Below are 21,985 nucleotides of genomic sequence, written 5' to 3'. Positions count from 1 at the left end.
TCTCTCCTCCCCCCATTCCCTGAGTCATTCTCCTTACCCACACCTCCTCTCCTCTTCCTCTCCTCCTCTCCCTCCAGCATACACTCCCCCAGTGCTTCTCACCTCACCTTCCTCTCCATCTCCCCCCTCACTCCTGCCATCCCTCGTTCTCTTACTCTTTCACACTTGCCCTAGAACCCATTCCCCTCCATCCTTCGTTTGTGAATTCTTCATATCAAGCTACCACTACCCATCCCTCCCACCCCCCACCCTTCCCCTCGTTTCTCCCTCTCCCTCTCCTCCTCACTGTGAGTTGTCTGTCAGCATGTCGTACAGGGCCTGGATGAGACGGTCGTCGCGGTGCCGGTAGGGCTGGTTGCCGTAGAAGCGCTCGCTGTAGTCGCGGTACAGACTCTCCTCCGGCTCCCGCTGCTGCTTGAGTCGCTCCAGCGCCTGGTAGAACTTCTGCTCAGGGATCCGCTCCCTCTCTTGCTCCCTCTCTCTCTCCTTCTCCCTCTCCATCTCGCGCTCCCTCGCTTCCTCCCTCTGTTGGGTGCGGGCGGCGGAGGCGGGGGGCTGGGGCGGGAGCGCGGGGCTCTGCCGGTTGAAGGCAGATTGCAGGAGGCGCAGGAGAGCTAAGGAGGAGGTGGAGGAGGAGGAGGAGGAGGAGGAGGAGGAGGGAGGTGACTTCTCGTCAGGGGTGGGGGAGGAAGGTGACTCGGGGGCAGGGGGCACCTTCTGGACTGGCTTCAGTGTATGGGTTTCCTAAAAGATAGAGAAAAGTACTTGGCACTTAATTCAACAGCTCAACAGCATGTACTTTTTACTGTATATTTGTAATCTTACTTATACATTTATAATGTAATAATTAGCCATTTATATAATAATAAACAATAATAATAATAATAATAATAATAATAAATACATTTTCTTTATTAATATGTTGTTACATAGTAATGTTTTGTTTGGATAATTTTGTTATTGCCTTCATGTACATTGTGTGCTCACTTCTGAAAACGCGCTCACACACACACACACACCTGCATCATGGCCTCCATGTGCTCCACACCACGGCGGTCATTCTGGACGGCGTTGTAAGGCGTGTATACCCTCTGCTTCTTCATGTGATCTGGACGCTCAGAGGTTCCGTGGAGGATTAACTTCCAGCTCACTATCTGCCCCTCATTCTCCATACGACCAGACTGAGAGAGAGAGAGAGAGAGAGAGAGAGAGAGAGAGAGAGAGAGAAAGAAAAAAAGAAAGAAAGAAAGAAAGAAAGAAAGAAAGAAAGAAAGAAAGAAAGAAAGAGAAAGAGAGAGAGTAAGGCTTATTGCTGTATCATGTCAGTGAAAAGAACTGGCGGTCTGTGAGATTAATGGATTGAGTGTGGTGTAGGGCAGAGTGATGTACACAGACAGAGAGAAACACAATGGCAGATCATCAAATATTCAGGAGTCAGAGAAGGGTGGGAGAGGAGACTCACGGTGTCGGTGATCTTGAGGGTCCAGGTGCCTGCGGGGTCTTCTCCCCAGGTGTGAACAGACATGAAGTCCCAGTTTCGGAAGCCATTAGTGGACGCGTCTCTCTCCCGCTCCGCCAACAGCACTGTGGTGGTGCCTGCACATATGAAAAACCTCTGTTAGTGTGTGTGTGTGTGTGTGTGTGTACCTGAGGGGGATATGAGTGTACTGCAGAAGTGTCCCCTGGTGTGTGTGTGTGTGTGTGTGTGTACCTGATGGGGAGGTGAGTGTGATGTGCAGGTCTCCTCTCCTGGTGTACTCTATGCTGGCCTCCAGCTGCACATGCTCTAGTGAGGTCACAGCGTTCTCCTGACCAGCACAGCCCTTGGAAGGGATCTCTATGGTGATCTCTCCAGCTGCCTTCAGGGGTCTGAACACACACGCACACGGACACACACACACACGCGCACACACGCACAGGAAGAATATGTGTTTTTAATGATGCAAATTCTTATGGACAACCAAGTCATGAGATCCTGTTCTCCGGTATGTCAACATGCATTGGCAATGGCAAGTACAAACTACACAGTGAAAAAAAAGTGTCTATAACAAACAATAACAACACATATAAGACAATGTAGGCTGAAGTCAGTGTTTTTGGATGAGACTTTTATCCTGTGTCATATTGTTGTGGTGACCCATTCATCATGCATGGACAACGTTACTTACTTCCCTCTCATCACTCTATGTAAATGATCCCTGATCTAGTCTGTCCACTCATTCACAGGTGACTGAACAGGATGTCCACTCATTCACGGCTGACCGAACAGGAACACTGTTGCCGAGGATGCCACAGGCTCATGTGCTGACGAGGGGGCTGCCCTCATGCCTTCCCTGCCTCACCCTGGCTGCCGCCTGAGCTGTTTAGGAGTTAATCCCACAGACATGAATGGAGCGTACACTTCCGAACCTCCGAGTGCTGGATTAATAATCCTGGTGGATTAAAAAAAAAAAAAAACGCAGCATCTACTACCCACAACCGGACACGGCCCTGACGTGATGGTGACCGACCGACCGACCACAACTGAGCCAGGTGATGCTTGCCCTCGCGGTGGCACCGACGCTGGCATCTCATCACAAATGACAATGACAATGACAATGGGAGATTAGTGGGCCAGCACTGATTAGTCTGGTATTAGTCTAGTGAAAAAAAAACGGGATGTTTCCGCTCTGCAGTGGGCTCTCATGCTCTCAGATTAAAATCATTTCATTTTCATTTTGTGAATTGGGTTACATCATTACCAACAATGTGTGGCTTATTGCAACCTTGCTAGTGTTACATTGTTGTTGATTTTAGTATTGTTTAGTATCCGAAGTTTAGGAAGTTAATTTTAAAAAACTGAACGATACCGATAAATGGATATGGTAAAATGGCTTCTGATCTCTGTGTCCACTCTGACTGAGGAGATTCCTAATGCTTACATCTGTGGTGGCTTTCTAGAGAATGGGTTTATGATGCGCTTCCTGCTTTAGCAGATTTTCCTGAAGCAGACCACCGGATTATTTAATCCCACAGGGGAGAACACCCATCTGCTCAGGTGCACTCATTCATTCAGTTAGTCATACCACTGAATCACCAAAAAAAGACATTCACAAATAGCAGAAATCACTTCATGTGTTCACGCTCACCATCACACTGAAAAAGTGTAGGTGAATATTAATATAAAGTTAAACGAGCAGCCTGATCTGTATGGTTTATCCTGTTGTAAAGCATATGGACACAGACAATGTTTTGCTGCAACTGTAGATATGTGCAAGTTGAAATGATGACCAATCTGAAATCTGAAGACGTGACAAAGTTCTAGCTGGTCTCAAACCATTGTAGACTAGTTGACTGGTTCACACTCATAACTGTTGGTCGACTCCTGAGTCAACTCAGAAAGAAATTATAGCATGTCTCAAAAGCACTGCAAACCCAAAATGACAATATCACCCAATGTGTTTCTGAGAAAAGCCTGTTGTAACATGCAGCTTTAAATAAAAGGCAGATCTGTCGGGTTCATGACCTCGTGGTGCATCAGAGGGTTTTTAACATCCACAGCACCAGCTCATCGGCTGCTGTGCACAGCGGGAGGTGATCTTACATCAATACATGGACCCAAATCTCATCTCTTCTCTCTCTCATCACCGACAAAGAAAACAGAGACTTAGGATGGGCACACAACACACACGCACACACGCACAGCAAATCCGTGTAGATCATTTGCTAGTATGAATGATACTGCATTAACATGCATAGCAGCAGATGGCAAAAAGGAGTTGAAGAGTTTATCTTGTGTGTGTGTGTGTGTGTGTGTGTGTGTGTGTGTGTTTTTATGTTTGGTACATATTTACTGTTATGCGTGTAGCTCTGGTGTGCCTGGTCTGGCTGTAAGCCTGCATTCTGTACAAATTCTATTTACATGAATGTCTGCATTTCCTGCATTAGTGTGTAATGGTGGTCTTCACTTAATGAAATTACACTCTTGGATGGGTTTCTTGGAATTTCACTGCACTCTGACTGCATTACTGGAAAATGTTTCAAAATATTCTAAAAATACTATTGCAGACGCATTTAAACTTCAATAAACTATCGATGCACATGGACATATCCAAATAAATAACTGAATGGCAAATCATTATTGAACAACACCTTTCTTCTGCCAGAGGGAAGAAAAAACTGCTACTTCCAATCTCCCAATCAAACCTGCAGCCCCTAAATGTGACGATGCTGTACATGGCTGCAGAATACAGGGCATGGGACAACTTGTGCAGTTTTTCCATCTAGGTCAGATGTATGAGCCAAAATTACTAAAAAAATAAAGCACTAATCCAATAATCCACACACCCTCACTCATTAATTCATTCATATGGATGCTATCTCTTTCTCTTTCTTTCTCTCTCACACACACCTGGGCTGGAAGGTCTCATCCCTGACGATGCACTGCTTCTTCTCCGGCACGTGCTTCCAAGTGGCCGGGTCAGCCAGGTCCACCAGGGCTTTGGCGTTCAGGAGGCCGAACCCGAACCTACTGTTGACCATGAGGCCTGCTCCGTTCCTCTTCCAGCCTGGGTTATTGGCCAGTGGGTCGAACTCTGATGTCCACACCACGATGTGCTGCAGGTCTCTCCAGGTGAGATCCGGACTGTGGTGTGAAGAAGTTGAAGGTCTTTACTTATCCCTATAACTTTATATACACATTAAATAACGATGACTGTAGTAAGTCCTATATAACAACTATAACAATGGCTTTTGGGTGTGACTAGAGACTATGACTAATAGAGCAGTAAAGGTAACGACTACATAGTTGGTTAAGTCTGTTGGCTATTAGAACTGGGACAAAATGGATGGTTAGGTGTGGAGGAACACTGCAGATGGACGAACATAGACGTACTTCTGTTCGAGCGCCAGGGCAAATATCCCAGCAGCCAGCGGGGCAGAGGCAGATGTGCCCGTGTGTGTCTCCGTACACTCGTTATGCAGATCAGCACTCGTCTGCAGAGAAACAGCCAAGAGAGAGATTAATCAGCACAGACCAACACCACCACATATGACTCAGCAACATGGCCGCAACATGTGCTATGTCCTATGTGTATCTTGTGTGCAAGAGACTAAAACAAACGGATTCCATATAGAAAATAAATTTTAAAAAAATGATACACACATCTTCAGTCAGTATATAAACATGTGAAATACGAGCACTAACATGACACAAATTAATATACATGTACAATATGTATTTGATTATAATGATATACTGACATAATATGCAGTACAAGTCGTGAAACAGCCAATACAATTAAATATGAGTCAAAGTGGGCCGAACCGATGACAGGGAAAGGGCAGAGATGATGGACAGACAGGAGTGAGTCACATCCACACAAATGCCAGGGATCGATGGCATCGTCTAGTCAACACCCGTCAAACACGACTCCAAGCTGCCGAGTCGAGCCTGGTGCTTATTTTAGCCCCGTTGTTCTTACCGAGTGCGGTGACAGTAAGACAAGCAGGGGGCAATTTTTACGTGGTGTAAATTTCATGCCATATAAAGTTTATGGGGCGAGCCTGGAAGAGTGAGTCTACGGGACTGTCTCTCACTTCACCCAGACAAACAGAAGGGGGGTTAAGAGAAAGGAAGATGGACGGACAGAGCTTATGGAGCTGTCAAAGACTGGTGGTGAACGAGAGAGGAGGGAAAGGAACGGAAGAGTGAGTGAAACAGCAGAGAGAGACAAAGGCTTTTTGAGGAAATCAATAAAAGCAATCAAAGAATGCGTGGTAGAGTAGTCTTGGGAGAGTAGCCAATGGGAGGCTGTATGTGAGAAATGGAGGGAGATGGAATGGAGTAAAGAGAGAGAGAGCGAGAGAGAGAGAGAAAGAGCCAGAGAGAGAGAGAGAGAGAGAGAGAGAGAGAATAAGTGATGGGGACAGAAAAACAGCCAAAGCATATGAATGAGCACGATGAGAGGGATGGCTGAAGAAGGACAGCTGGACTCACGATCCTCTGGTCAGTGTAGTCTCCGCTGCTGTACGCGGTGGCCAGGGTGGAGGAGCACTTCTCGGCGTACCACGGCGACAGGCCTTGCTGGGAGGCACTGCTGATGGAGATGGTGAAGATGCTGTCAGTGTAGCCGTCGCAGTCACAGTTATCGCCCTGGCGACCACCATTACCAGAGGCCCACACAAAGATAGAGCCCTTCCCATTTCGGCCCTGAAATAGACACACAGACACACACACACACACACAAACACACACATTCATGAAACACAGATGAATATATGCATATTAATGGATTTAATTTGGTTAATCAACCCTATGTGTGTGTGAGACGTTAATTCTCCAGGTCATTCCGCCCGTACCTTCTGGATGCCGTACTCAAAGGCTTTCTGGGCCAGCCGACCGGGCCCCTCAACGGTCTTGCCGTCATCATTGGGGCCCCAGCTGGCGCTGTAGATGTCCACATGGTTGGGGTTGAAGCCGATGGAACTGGCCTCGATGGCGTCGGTCACGATGCCGTCCAGCATCCGGATCCCTACAGGGAGAGAGAGAGAGACGGGAAACACAACAACGGTTAATGCAAGTACTGTAGCTAAGTGATCTGCTGCATCTTTATAATGATGTACCAAAAAGCTAAATGTGATTTGTAAGCCATTTATGGGATATTACACATTTTGTCATGTTACATAAAGAGGAATATTGTTTGAAATGCTACATTCTGAATCACTCTGAACCAGAGGCTCTGCTTAATGACAGATGTTAATGTTGATGATTCAATTATGTAAATTGTGTTAGATGTGTTCAAAACAGACCGAAGCATGGAGGAGATGGTGTAAAAGATTTGGGGAATTATGTAATTACCTGCAGCTAAAAGTCAGGCAACCCTCCCTCTCGTACCACTCTCACTCTCATACATAAAAATGAACCTCAATCTGATAAGAGTAGGAACAACAGTTTTACCTTTCTCAGTTCTCAGAATTCAATTAAAGGTTAATGTTTCCACCATTACCCTCAATTATTCCACGATTAACCCTCTCTCTCTAACTCTCCCTCTCTCTCACACACACAGACACACAAATTCATTCACTCGTGGTATGCAGCACATACACACACACTGTAATGCGTCTGCTTACCTCCAACCTTGGAATTGTATGCTATCCCGACTCCACATTTGTTGTTGTCAGCCTGCATGGCAATTTCACCAGCACATCTAGTACCATGCCTAGGAGAGAGAGAGAGAGAGAGAGAGAGAGAGAGAGAGAGAGAGAGAGAGAGAGAGACAAGGACAGAGAGAGGGAGAGAGAGAGAGATCATAAACAAATGAGTTCACTGAGTATACAGCAGATAAGGATATTTACAAACAGATAATATAGACAGAAAGAGAGCACTTAAAGAGCCAGCATAACTCATCTGATGTGCTCTACACATGATCCTGATAAAAAGCCCTGACTAAAACCACAGGACTGAGAACAGACGTAATACGTTTCCTTTTTATGCACACTCTCAGTCTCACCCTTTCCAGCTCAACAAATGTATGATAAAGCATGAAGAAGCAAATCATCACATTAACAATACTGATAATCATGAATCTTTAATCTATTTTGATGGCTCAAATATAAACCATGAGTCTAAATAATTAGTAACAATACAGCTAAATATAAAAAGCTGATACAACCCCCAACACACACACACACACACACACACACACAGTGAACCACTTGACTGTCTTGTTTGATAACATTGTGTGCTTGTGAGGGTGTCTGTTGTTAAAAGCTGCAGTAATGACAGGCCTTCATAGACTGATTCTCCCTCCCCAGTCTCCACTGAAATATAAATGAGTCTGTATGGCACAGGCGATTACACACATTTCGTACCCAGCTCTGATAACTAACGAGTGGACCGACACAAAGGCAGAGATGAAGAAGGGTGTGTGTGTGTGTGTGTGTGTGTGTGTGTGTGAAACCACAGCCAGCACAGCTGGCAGGGAGTGAGTCATCCAATGAAAGGCTTTGTCTGAGAGAGAAAGAAACACAACAGACAGAGAGAGAGAGAGAGAGAGAGAGAGAGCGAGAGAGACAGAGAGAGAGAGAAAGATAGAGCAAGAGAGAGAGAAATTAATGAGTGTTTTTCCTCGCCGCTGTGGCTCTGAAATAATTGTTGCATTGCGCAGTGTGTGTGCTCCACGTGTCCTCCTGACGCACTGGCTCTCCACCTTCACAACCTCTCCTGACGCTCCACTGTCCTGTCTGACGACTGTCTCTATTGGTCTGAGTCTGACTGTACTGTATGTCTTGTTATTCCACTGTTTTGTTTACGGCGTTTCCACAGTCTTTCCTCCTGATGTTTTGCCTTTGTGGATACACTGCTGTCTCTCTCATATTCTAGTCTATGCTACTTCACTGACAACATTTAAATAATATGTTCATATAGAGAATGTGTGTATTTTCTATTCTTCATGTTGACTCTGCTGTGATGGTCCACATCTTGTTTTCTTTTTCCCCTCTCTACTAGCACCGCTCGATTTCCTTATAGCCTCGTAGACATTTTATAATGGAGTTAGACTGGCAAAAGGAGGAAAAGAAGGATTATTTCACCATAATGGGAAGAGATATTACATAATGCTGTTTGTTGACTAGAATTTAGACACTGACTACAGATGGACCCACTTTGAGATGGGGAGTAATGTGTCTGCCTCAGAGTTTAGGATACTAGTTTGGGCTGTTGAGTTCAATTTTGAGCTTGTTACACAATCAGCAGGAGCAAGCAGTGGGACGGAAGTGGATTACACAGCCATGTGCATGGAAAGCAGACCTTCTACCGTGGTCATGTCTTCCCCCCCTCTAATTCTGCCTCCATATCACACATTTTTTGTGTCACATGACATATCCTTCAAATCCATATCTCCCTTATGCCGTCTCAATCATTTTAAAGTCTGTCCATTTATATCAATTCCAACACATACAGTAATTTCCTGTGTATTAGAAAAACAAACATTAATACCATATTAACTGCCCCCATGTATTAACCTCAAAGAATTTTTGCAAAATCAATGTGTAAGCCGCGGCTAATAGTTGGGAAATTACGAAATCAATGCAGGACAAGCAGCAGCTGCAAGGAGGCATACTGAAGAGTCTAGTGCTGATCCTGTGTCTTTGAGGAGTTTCAGAAAGGAGTCTGTATCTATAAATGGCATCTTCTCTCCTGCATCACCAGTGACGTAAGCCCAGACAGAGACAGAATCTCCCAACGCTACCAAAACAGAGCACACAGTTCCGCAGGGACACACGTGTTGATAGGTCACTGGTAATACCATCTGATAAATATCACTGTATAACTGTGAAATGCACAGTATCTTTATACAATCTAACACATCATAGCCATGACACTTATATGTATTTCATTAGGACCTTTCATAATCATCTATGTGCACATACATCATTCGGTTCATTGCTATGAATAAAAAAATCATGTGCTAAAATGCTAAATACATTAGAAATGTCATGGCATGATGACACTACTGAACATGTGTACACAAATGTAACAACATGTCGATGCCCTGACCTTCACAAACACAGCCGCCTAACATCCTTCTGCAGAGCTCCTGATATTATCTGAAATACTGAATGCTACACGCACAGCCCATATGGCTCCAGCTGGTGGACTACGATTTACTGTATAGGCACTGCGTGTGTAAGCAGGATGATGACTTAATACCAATGCTGATGTCATGCCAGAGTCTACCTACAGCAAACAAATTCAAATGAATTTTTTTAATCGCTCAGTCAAAAGCTTTTGGGGAAATCTTCTCAACTGTCGTTTTATCAAAAGCCTAAAATGTTGTTACTGACTGCATTAAGTGGCATATTACGACTGGAATTGATGAAACAATAACTGATAACATCCATTTATAAAACCACCCACCTACTCCTAGTTCCTAGTTTGTTAATGGGCAATGACTACATAAATAGAATGAGCAACTTACTTATTTTCATTGGTGGAGTCGTAGCGAGGGAAGGGGTCAGGGTCATTGTCATTGAAGTCATAGCTTGCTGCTGGGTCCTATGGGAAAGGTAGAGAAAGATAGAGAGGGGAGAGATGCATGAAGCTAGCATCAAATGTTTCTCAATGTTAGCATTATGCAGAAGGCAAATGGAGGAAACACAGCATCAAATAGAAGACTTGGCATTGTGTAAAGGGAACAGAGCTAAGGGACCAGAAACTAGACTGTAAGAGACAGTCTACAGAATGGAATAGTACATCAAAATACTAAGCAGTTGTCTTAGCTAAGATACAGTTAAGAGAAACAGGATGAGCAGATTGTGCATAGGACCATACAAAACAAACTATCCCAGCCTAAACTATTATAGAGATGGCTGAGAAAAATATCCCATTTGCTCGTGTGAGAAATCAGACCTAATGCTTGTCCATTAGTCTCAGGTGGTGTGTTGCCGTCTGCGGAACTGATGTGACGGAAAAGGTTTTTATACTGGTGAGTCAGTATCGCTATGACGTCAGCAGCGGTCGAGTGAAAACAGTCACTTCCTGTACATGGACACGGTCCATCATGATTATATTGCCCTGAGGTCAATGCATAAATGATGAGTCATACCATCAGTGCGATCTATTTGGAGCAGAAGTCCAGTATTTTATCATACATTTTCCCTCTTTATTATCTGTCATCTTTGGTCTCTCTCTATCTCTCTTTCTCTTTTTTTTTCTCCCTTTCTTTTTTACACAGATGAACTGCTTAATATGGCCTTTACAGTGAAACAACAGGTATTCGAGTCTGATTTGCTTTGTGGGAAACATGGAGTTCACAGCGGAGCCAGAGATATATATACAGATACATATATTCCCATGTGTCAATCAAATAACATAACCATAATGCTTACAATGCTCACTTTACCCTTCTGGGCTCTGTACATCTGAACATAGACCTATCTAAAACTCAGTAACCTAATGAGTAGTGTTTGCCTCTACGCGAGCGCGCATGTGTCCAAGTGTGCTGTGTGTTTGTGTGTGGGTTAATGAAGGGCTCTCTAATTGAGAGTGGTAATTACACAGTGAACAAGAGAGGCTCCATCTGTGTGTGCTCAGCACATCCTATAACTGCTTCCTTTATGTCATCTCTGTGTGTGTGTCTGTTTATGTCTGTGTGTTGACATACCCGGCAGTGTGTTTTACAAACAGAGCTATCCTGCCAAGGCCTGTCTATAGTGCTTGTACGTGAATTATGTTGGGGCAACCTTGCTGGCGTAAAAGCACTTCAATCTCATCTAGTTAACCTGTCCTCCTACACAACAAAATATGACAAAGCTAGAGTACAGTCAGATGTAGAGTACATATCATACGAGTGCAGTTCAAAAATAGCACTGGAGCACTGATGCTCAATGAGACTGACAGGATGAATCGCTCTCAATGGTTTAAGTTTTTAATATTCCATTAGGCTGCCTTGCGTAAAGTGCAGTGAAGGATTGTGCTCAGTATGTGGTTAATTTGTGTGTGTGTGTGTGTGAGTGAGTGAGTGAGTGAGTGAGTGAGAGAGAGTGTGTATGTGTGATTGTCTGTGGTTGGGCTGGAGTTGCCATGGGAACAGGCATACGTTCAGCAGCATGGTTGCTGCGGGCGTTGCCTTGGCGACAGTGGACTTACGTAGTTGGGGTAGATGTCGGTGTGATTCCACTCCAGCCCGTCGTCCAAGACAGTGATGACCACGCCCTTCCCAGTTATGCCCTTCTTCCACACAGGGATCACGTGCAGGTCAAGCTTGGGCAGGGAAGGAGAGGTACGCGTGTCTTGCTGGAAAGACAGACACAGAAAAGAAGAAAATGAGTGTGAGAGATGGGGGGAGAGAGAGAGGTGAAGAGAAAGCTGTCGAAAACTAAGCAGAGAAAGGGAACAGGGAGAAGGAGATAAAGGAATTAGATGACCTCATCCAGCCAGATCAGATCAATAGGACACTATAAGCTACTGAACAACACTGTTTCTCTCTGCATTTTGACAAAAAAGCAAACAAGTTTCTGTGTGATTATTGTACAAGAGGGTCAACACTGGCCGATGCTTTTTCAGAATCCGATCACTGCAAACACTATCGAGGTCGAGCTTCTCTATGCAGTCGAGTGCATGGGGATGCAATCTCCCCGTTTGACCTTTCTAATGGTCAGGATGGTAATGGGGCATAAGAAATAATAAAGGCCTTTTGTCTGGGTAGGACACCTCTCTTGTCCAATCCAGCGCTGCTGCCAGTAGATTACACCACAGGAGTACACTGGAGTACACACTCCTAGTGATGGAAGTCATCAGGATGCACACTTGACTCACCACTGAATGACTCACCACTGAAAGAGCACTGAATTCTTTGATATACAAAAAACATTGGATGCAGGGATATCTGGTCCCTTAAAGGTGTTGGGTAACGTCACTTCTGTTGACGTTCAAACAAAACAGAGAGCTAGCTCGGTACTCCCTTCCCCTCCCTCCCATGCAATCAAAACTCTCCTAAACGTGCATCTCGTCGGTGATTGGCTGGAACAGTTTGTTATTTTCTTATGTTCCAGGTTGGACCAAGTTGTTTTTGTTGCCGTTTTCGGAGCCTGGGCTGTCCACAGAGACCATGTGTATTCAGGGCACAGGCAGCTAGCGGATGGTGAGGTGATGTTTGCTGTATGTGACAAAAAATGTTTTAGCTTAGAAACCGCATAACATCGCTTAGGGGACCTTTAAAAAAAGCCAAAACCACATAAAACATCAAATAATACCAGAAAAGAATAAAATAACCTAATAATCACATCAATCATGAATGCAATCTCATGCATTTTGCAATTTAATATGTTGTCCTTGTGTGCCTATTTAGAGGCTTAATGTGTTACCACACTTAAACTATTAAAAATAAAGTATTGGTTCTTGTTGTCTTGTTGCAATTTACAAAACCTCTGTACAATAAAAAAAAATAAAAAAATCAACAAACAAAATTGTCATAATACTAAATTAAAGATATTGTACCCTATCTGACTCCTGATGTAGGCTATACTCCCAAACTACATATATAGAAACACCCTGCTTACAAATTAAATCTTATAGCCAGAGATTTTCTAATGAGGAGACACAGCACTCAAAAAATCCTCCATAGAAATGCATGGGGTTAGTTTGTAACGCCGTTGTCTACACATATCCCACCCCTCCCTCAGCAAAACGTCGACATGTGAATACATTGAGCCAATCATGTGGTGTGATGTGAATACATTGAGCCAACCATATGGTGTGTTGTGAAGACATCTTGCCAATCATGTGTTGTGAACTCGCCGCTGGAGCAAGATTGGTGTCGTGAAGCCTTGCGCACGTGCATTTCTGCTGAGTAGGATGCCCGATGAGTGCCCAAAAAGTGTTGCTATATGGCCACCAAGTGGAGGGACTTGCCTAAAAGGACTTTGTTATAGCCTACACACCGGCCTGTGACCTCCACAAGTGATGTGAGCTTGGCTACTAACAGCACCATCTCAGTCATCACCATCACAGGCTCTGGCCTAAGTACCAATGATTCCCATGCAGGGGAGCGACCAAACTCATCAACACAAAGCACTTCTTGGATAAAAAAAACAAACAAGTGGACTGCAATAACCCAACTTAGCTACTGAAATGAAGGAGATTGACATCATTATGGTGAAATAAGATGAATTTAATGAAAACAATAAATCATGGCATCCAGAACTGAATGCACACTACTAAGTGTACAAGGTAACAACCAAACAATGAATTGCCACAGATGACAATGGAATGTGAACACACACACACACACACAGGTTTGTTTAGTAAGTGTCATGCAGTATTCATGTAAGTGCCGTGGAGCGGAGAAAGACTCCCTTCCACTTATCATTAGCATTTTAATGAGCTAATCAGCTGGAGATGGAGAGGAGAAGAAAGCCGGAGGAGGGAGGGTAGAGAGAGACAGACAACAAGGAAAGATGGAGAAAATGGAGGGCATCACTTCTCTTGCTTTCACTCACCCACCCACCCCTCACACACACACTGAAGAATGAGTCATCGCTGCAATCTCCATTTCAAGGAGAGATTAGCTATCGGGAGGGGCAAAATAATCACACTCACACACGTTTCTATACACACAAACACACTCACGTGCATAGACACACAGACGCGTGCGAACACACAGAAAAGCGTGTGTTCGGTGTGTGTCGGGCGAACATACATGTGTGTGTAAGTCTGTGCAAATTCAGTTGAATTCAATTAATCTCTCCTCTCTGTTGGCTCTTTAGAGGTGCATGACTCATCTACTGATTCGCACATATGCTTTCTACATGTGAGGGCCTTACAAGAAAACTCAGAAAAACACAGAAACAGATATTAAGCTGTTGACATTGTGTGAGGGGTCAAACTGTGAGTTACAACTGTGAATTATCATGTCCCTCTCAAGGATAATAAAATTCTGGAATTTTGTGCAATGTCAATGTATTTCAATTTCTTCATTCTATTAAAGGTCACATGAAAAAGTCAACTAAGCTGGTGTACAACATCATTATCACATATTCAGCAGACATTTTAAAAGTATATTGAAAATTTTTTATACAGTGATGTACAGTAGTAACTTGTGAACCACTCAACTGTATTAATCATGATTAATACAGTTGAGTGGTAAAATAGCGAGTTCGCTGCCAAATGAGGACAGCCCACTACTTCAGGTGAAAACTAGCACTACAGCCTGCCCTACTTCTTATACATTAAGCACATTTATTTGGTCTCACATGTAGCAAAATTATTACATTTCTCAAAGTGATTATATTTAGTGATTGTAACTTAACATTAGTTTAACATTCAACTTTCCTGGATTTTCTCAAGATGTTTAAATGGTGATCAATGTCTTCCCACACACTGTCTGTCATCCCTATTTTGTCAGACTTGGGTAGCTATCGGACATTTTGTATTTCCGACTGTGAGTGAAAAACTGGTCAAATATACAGATTCATGTTTTTTTCCCAGTATTTTTTCCAGTAGAGCTTATTCCAGTAGAGCTAATTTTCAGTTAAACGTCTTTACAGTCACATGTTTTGTGACTGATGTTCTTGTGGCTGACAGCTAAATTTCTGAAATATGTCTTCTTATAAGACATAGCTCAGAGCACAGTTATGGTAAATGAGCCAGCCGCGATCATCTGAAAAGGCTATATTTAAGGCCTCTGAAGCATGCAATTTACTGTCTAGTTTTGACAAATTGTTAAATGCTTTTCCCCCCCCACTGAGCCTACAAGGCTCTACTGTATAGTTGATATCATTATTAACACTCCTACACTCGCTATCTTTTATGTCCACCCCTGTACAACACAGCTATATCATTCACTTGCTGCACTTCTAAGGGGCCAAATTGGTTTAATCAACTGGCATCCTTACTGTCTCTATTTATATTTCAAATCTCACAGGTTTTCCGACTCTTACTTCAGAAGAAAAAAAAATGAAAACCAGGCCAAACTGGACAAATCTGAGAGGCCAGATAAACAGCACGATTCAGAGAAGTCTCACTGACGTCGAACGTCTCTCAAAAAACCCTGTGCACAGCAGGTAGAGCAAACGTGGTGATTAAGTGGCATAAGAGTGCCGGCTGATGAGTGTGGCAAGTGGCCATTTAAGAGCAATTCCATTAGGGAGGCTAAATCAGTCAGGATGAAATAAAGCTCGACTAGCGCAGGTGACTCAGACCGTAGACTCGCTGCTGTAGTTTAGGGTATGTGGCAGCGAATTTCATGACTCTCTCTATCTCACACACACACACACACACACGAAACCTGAAGCCACAATGAACCTAAGTGTTACTCGTGAGGACCACAATTGTAAAAACTGATGCAGAGTAATGCAGAACCATAGCATGTCTTAAAGCTCTGTTGATCCCAACAGACTAGTCTGTTGTCTGTTTACTGTGATATAATCTTTATAAGCTTCATTCCATAGAATAATACGTAAAACACACATATTATATATAGTAAATATTCTGTGAAATAAATTAGTCACTGCTCAAGTGGAAATTCTAAATCTGGGACAGAGACGTTCCTTTGAGCTTTCTGATCTCTGAAATAAAACCTTTAGCAAACATTACAGCTTCTGCTATCTGCATAATACACAACCACACACACACACACACACACACACACACACACACACAAGAAGAAGAAGAAGAAAGAAGATGAAGAAGAATGACAAACATAGGAACCAGATATCTCTGAATCCAAGATTGCCCAAGCGAGATGCCACCAGTCAACAAACAAGCGAGAGAAGGGCAGGGAGAAACTGGGCTCTCCCCCACACACAAGGAGAAACTAGGCTCTCCCCCACACACAAGGAGAAACTGGGCTCTCCCCCACACACAAGGAGAGCAGGCTGAGGACTCACTGGGCTCTCCCCCACACACGGCTGAGGACTCACTGGGCTCCGCCCCACACACAAGGAGAGCAGGCTGAGGACTCACTGGGCTCCCCCCCACACACGGCTGAGGACTCACTGGGCTCTCCCCCACACACGGCTGAGGACTCACCAGGTACCACTGCTGGTTCCACATGGGGTCGCTGAAGAGCTTATCCGCCGAGCAGCTTGGACACTCCTCACCCAGAGGCGCTCGTTTGGACCGCCGTTTCTCATACTGCTGCTCAGCCCAGGTCACCTGACACACACATACACACACGCACACGCACACACACACACACAGATACATTCTTAATCAAACAGTACCAGTAGCAATACAACCCCATTTCCAAACATGCTGGAGATGTGTAATTAAAAACAGTATCGTAACACCCCCAATTATCACCACTTTTGTTCAGAAATTCTAAAACAACGATGTTTTTTAACACTTCAAAATAACATTTACTAAATGAACCTTACATTTTTCAGTAGCCATAGTTGTGTAGATTTGAACAAAATCTGGTTTGGTTCTTAACGGGAGCATTTACTGCCTGAAATATCCGATTTTGTTTACCACGCTCGGAGTTATAGTGCTGGCCTGATGGGTCGCCTATTTACACCGTTTCAACGGCACATGGACGGTTAGACCGAGAATTCTCGTGAAATTAAAATTCCACTGGAGCTCCAAGCGGTTGTGTACACGCAGCCTTACAACACTGTTTACAGCTCCTCGAGTCACGGTAAAATGTCATTTTTGGTACATAGCTAATTTAGATACACCTATGTTGTGCGTGGTTGCGTTTCTATAGGAGTCCGCTGTCTTGGTTTGTATAGAAATGGATATTAAGTGACACATACACGCAAGACGGTGGAAATACGGGACCGGTGGAAATAGGGGGAGTTACGATATTTATGATTGCAAAACATGCACATTTTGTGATGCAAAACATGTAAACTATATAATATATATAAAATATATGTATATAATATTTACTTTTCCGGGGGGGGGGCTAAATAGAATTTAATAGAAAAGGTAGGACACCTGTTTACCACTGTGTTGCATCACCTCTTAATTTAACAATAGCCTCTAAACATTTGGGAACTGAGGAGACCAGTTGCCGGAGTTCTGATAATGAAATGTTTTCCCATTCTAGTCCCATTCTGATATAAGATTTCAGCTGCTCAACAGCCTGTGGTCTTCATGTTTTTCATTCCATAAGGCACCAAATGCGACAGGTCTGGACTCCAGGCAGGTCTTTTCAGCACCTGGACTTTTCTACTATGGAGCCATACTGTTGTAATGAGTGCAGAATGCAGCTTGGCATTGTTTTCCTGAAATATTCATGGCCTTCCATGACTGGATGGCAGCAAATGTTGCCGTGATGGTGTCTTTCCAGGTGTGCAAGCTGCTCATTCCATACACACTAATGCACCCTGCCTTTCTACTGAGCACTAATAACAAGATGGATAGTCCTTCTACTCTTTAGCCAGAAGGATGCGGAATTCATGATTTCAAAATACAGGATAAATACAGGAGCTCTGGCCCAGATAAGACAGCGGCATTTCTGGATCTTGTTTAAATATGGTTTCTTCTTTGCATGATACAGTGTCAACCAGCATTTGTGGATGGATAATCAAACTGTTTTCCTGAGTCCATGCAAATAATTTTAGTTACAGAAACAGGCCTGTTTTTTATAGGGCGGTGGTAGTGTAGTGGTTAAGGAGCTGGGCTAGCGTGCAGTAGCCTGAAAGTTGTCGGTTTAATTCCTGGCTTCCACCGTTGTGCCCTTGAGCAAGGCACTTAACCCCAAGCTGCTCCGGGGACAATGTTATCCGTTGTAATATAGCTGACATATGTAAGTCACTTTGGTCAAGAAGTGTGTGCTAAATGTAATGTAATGTTTTTAATGCAGTGCCACCTGAGGCCCCAAAGATCACAGCCATCCAATATTGTTTTTGGCCCTGTCTCTTGTGTACAAAGATTTCTCTGGATTCTCTGAATATTTTATTGATATTATGTGCTACACTGCAGATGTGGAAAATTCCCAAATTGTTGCATTATTTGCCCACACAGTTTTTCTCAGAGTGATGAATACATCTGTATACTTCTGCCTCTGCCTCTCTGCGATGCACTTCTTATGCACAATGTATGGTGCCCGTTAATCTGATTAGTTGTGAAATGTTCCTCCTTGTGTTCTCATTAACATTAGACTTTCCCAGCCTTTTGTTGCCCCTGTTGCAACTTTTTTGAGATGTGTTGCCGGCATCCAATTCAAATTGAGCGTTATAGTTTTCATGGAATAGTACCAATTAGTCAATTTCAACATTTTATATGATGTCCATGTTCTTTTTCATTTACATGATGTCACATTTTGTTTATATTTATAATTTACACACAGCATCCCAACCTTTTTGGAAACAGGGTTTTGGACACACACACGTGACAGACAGATAGAGATAGGATGAACAACAGGAGATCTCTTACCCGGTCATCTTCGGCGAGCCTCTTTGTTACATGGTCGGCACTTCTTTTGGCCCTGCTAGGATGACTCCGGTGTTTGAACAAATATAGATTTTCCAGTGCCCCAATCTGTGGAGAACAGTAAATTAATTCCTTGGAGTATTGTTTTTGCCTAACCTATTCCAAACATATTTAAAAATCTACAGATATCTCTGGTTCTTCAAGTGAAAAATATAGATTTGTACTCTTTAGCCATAGGTAGTGCCAGAATTGCACAAAATATATTGTAGCTGTGATTTAATGGTTAATATAATCATGTCATCTATAGCCTATGTGTTGATAAAGATGGCTATGGTGTACTGAAGGAAAACTGGAAACCCTATAAATTAATATAAAAAGGAATATAGGAATTTCTAGAGCCGACTTTCCATGATATCACTACTTATAGGTGGTATGCAGTCAATGTGGTTTCAGATTCAGAAAATGGCAAAGAAATGCAACTAAATTTTGCATTTTAATATTACAGGAAGGTATTAGCCTACTTCAAACGCATGTAATCTCGTTTTAAATACATTCTGCTATGTATTTATAACTCAGAAAAGGAGGTGAAATGTCTAGTCCTCATTGGTGACGTTTAACATCGGAAGTGAACAATGGCAATACTGTGTGCACAGACCGGAATCTTCCGCCGATGCAATTAATTTATGTTTACATAGAGTCTGCTAGTCAACAAACCGGCCCTCTACGTTTCCAGTCATAGGCTATTCATGGGTTTCATCAGTTCCTTTCCACAGGTGTATTACTCAAGCATCATGCAGTCTACATTCATAAGTGCTTGATTTTATACACCTGTGGAAAGGGACCCATGAATACCCCCATCCGAAACATCTGTTAGGCTACTAATTGTTTGGCATCACATTATGCGCAGAATCGTCAATATATGTCAACTAAATGCTGATACCCAGACATGTTAATGTTGCCTTTCAGGAACTAATACTCCTTACAGACCATTTTAAAACATGTGCAACTCACAGATATCAAATAAAGACATGACCAAGTAACTAACTCATGTGAAACACATGTTCGAGAAAACGCTGCATATTAAAATAGGCTCTCACTAGTTATGTAGAAGCAGAATATCTTTATCTGATAATAAATAGGGAATCAGGAGTCAGCGCTGCGCTATGTCGACTCATTCATTAAGGAAAATGTATTTAAAAGTCATATTGCGTTGTTTTCATAAAAATAACCAACATTTTAAGAGATCAATGAAAAGCTTTCTTCGTGTTTTTGACACAAAAATATGCCACAAACAAAACAATTAAAAGATAACTACACTTCCTGGCAACATGGCTAGAGGCAACAGGGCTCCTGATCTTCTCCTTCTCCTGATACACATGCAAAGTGTATCAGCCCATGAATAAAGCAAAGAGGTTGAAAGCCGTAGGCCTACTCATCATCGACACCAGCTTAGTTCAGGAGGGGCAGCATAATGAATTTTGATCGTGAGATTCGGTCGTGCCTACCTGTCTGATTAGTTCGTAGTCGAGCTCTCTGGCGATTGCGCTGGCAGCATCGATACCCCCGGGAATCTCCACAGCCCACTCGTTCAGGTACTGTCTGTTCGCCGCTAAGGCGTTCACCCGGGACACGACAATACAAAGAGCTACAAGAATACTGTGCATAACCAAGGCGCAACATCTCACTTCCATCTCAGATGTCTGGCTACTATAGAGAAAAAATATATTTCTATGCGTGTCTGACTGGACAAAGGCAAAATAGCAGTGGAGAACACTAAAACACGATAAAATAAATAGTAAGAATATCCGTTACAATCTTGTGGTCTAGTGTTTTGTTCCTCACGAACACTGTTATTCTACGCCTAAATGAGTATATAGGTGAGGAAACTATTCTTGAGCTGCGTTTACGTGTAATGAAACAATTCTGAGATGTACGGAGGAGCGAATCGTGGGAAGGGGTGGGGACGTCCGCACGTCAAACTACGATGGGGTCTGACGTCAATTTCGAATCTACCTGGGGTAGGATGCTGACACGGGTCCCGAGGGGGCGGAGGGCGGGTAGAGAGGATAGCAGAGGGTGGGAGGGGGATAGGGGTGCATCTAAAAATAACCATCTCCTTCTTATTCCGACGAAGACAGCAGAGCACTGGAATTCATGTATGATAAACATGCCTCTTTGCGTTTGGATCTCACATTCTCCATTGCCACTGCATGGATTCATACACTGCAAAATAACTTCCAGAGTCCTTTGCAGACGAGGTTTTGCTGAGGCTTGACCCCAAACCGTAGCCTATAGGCTGTCACTATGTTTCCTTGGTTTGTGAGACGTTTGCTGAACCTTGCTGAATGGTTTTCCATCGTTATAATTTCCCAAACGTTGTGGTGAGGGCTACTTAGATGGATGGCATGTCCACAGTTCCTTCCACAACCTTGAGACAGAGACAGGCTATGTCTCATCCATTTTTGTCCTCCGAGAAAGGCATCTCTAAGGATGCTCTCGCCTCACCTCCTTCTGGTGACGCGCTGACTGGACCCACGTCACTGAGTTGCAGTTTCAGTACCATGGACAGAGAGACTCGCTTAAGCGCCTATAATGATCTACATTACATGTATTCATTAATCTATCGTAATCTATAGCCAACAACAATGTATAAAATCTGAAGCCAAGAATCACATATATTTTACCGTTTCAGGGTTTCATTATGCATTTTTTTTATAACTTCTCAGCTCTTTAACACGCAGGCTCTTGACGCAATCCAAGAGGCAAAAAAACAATCCATGTTGAATTGTGATCCATGAAAAATAATTATGATCCATGAAAAACAAACATTTACAAATGTAAGACATTTTTGCTGTTGTAAAGGATCAAGGACATAAACCCTGATCTGGTAGCCTTTGCTGAGATTTGACAAATATTTTCTTTGACAATCACACATTAGGCAACACGCTTCGCTTGTCGCAACGTCTGTTTTTTTGATAACCTCTTTCGCTTTTTCTGTTCAAATAATCCTAACGTGAATAGATAGTGCTTATTGTCTGAAAAAAAAAAAAACCCTCGTGCAGATATTTATAAAACAATACAGTCACATAAAACACGGAACCCACTTCCGACGCACAACATCTTGTT

The 21,985-nt window shown here is 43.2% G+C and overlaps 1 protein-coding gene across 1 annotated transcript; it reads right to left on the bottom strand.

Annotated features, from left to right (window-relative positions):
• Nucleotides 1-262: 262 nt before the first annotated feature.
• On the bottom strand, nucleotides 263-20,802 carry pcsk1 (proprotein convertase subtilisin/kexin type 1). The gene is made up of 14 exons (XM_042060688.1): nucleotides 20,365-20,802; nucleotides 18,863-18,967; nucleotides 16,511-16,636; nucleotides 11,630-11,776; nucleotides 9,960-10,036; nucleotides 7,111-7,199; nucleotides 6,340-6,512; nucleotides 5,978-6,190; nucleotides 4,874-4,974; nucleotides 4,391-4,624; nucleotides 1,712-1,869; nucleotides 1,463-1,596; nucleotides 1,020-1,181; nucleotides 263-744 (listed from the first exon to the last, which is right to left on the bottom strand). Exons 1-14 carry the CDS (start codon nucleotides 20,548-20,550, stop codon nucleotides 283-285), a joined length of 2,367 nt encoding a protein of 788 aa, XP_041916622.1. The 5' UTR covers nucleotides 20,551-20,802; the 3' UTR covers nucleotides 263-282.
• Nucleotides 20,803-21,985: the final 1,183 nt, after the last annotated feature.

Source organism: Alosa sapidissima, chromosome 13 (assembly GCF_018492685.1).
Source record: "Alosa sapidissima isolate fAloSap1 chromosome 13, fAloSap1.pri, whole genome shotgun sequence".
NCBI classification, from domain to species: Eukaryota; Metazoa; Chordata; class Actinopteri; order Clupeiformes; family Clupeidae; genus Alosa; species Alosa sapidissima.
The sequence above is the reverse complement of the archived record's forward strand: the minus strand, read 5'-3'. Positions and strand labels throughout refer to the sequence as shown.

Excerpts from the sequence above, each read along its gene's own strand:
- pcsk1 (XM_042060688.1), bottom strand. The coding sequence starts at position 20,550 with ATGGAAGTGAGATGTTGCGCCTTGGTTATGCACAGTATTCTTGTAGCT. Across the intron at positions 4,975-5,977 it reads ACTACACTGACCAGAGGATC|ACGAGTGCTGATCTGCATAA; the intron begins GTGAGTCCAGCT and ends GTTTCTCTGCAG. Across the intron at positions 1,182-1,462 it reads CCCTCAAGATCACCGACACC|TCTGGTCGTATGGAGAATGA; the intron begins GTGAGTCTCCTC and ends TCTCTCTCTCAG.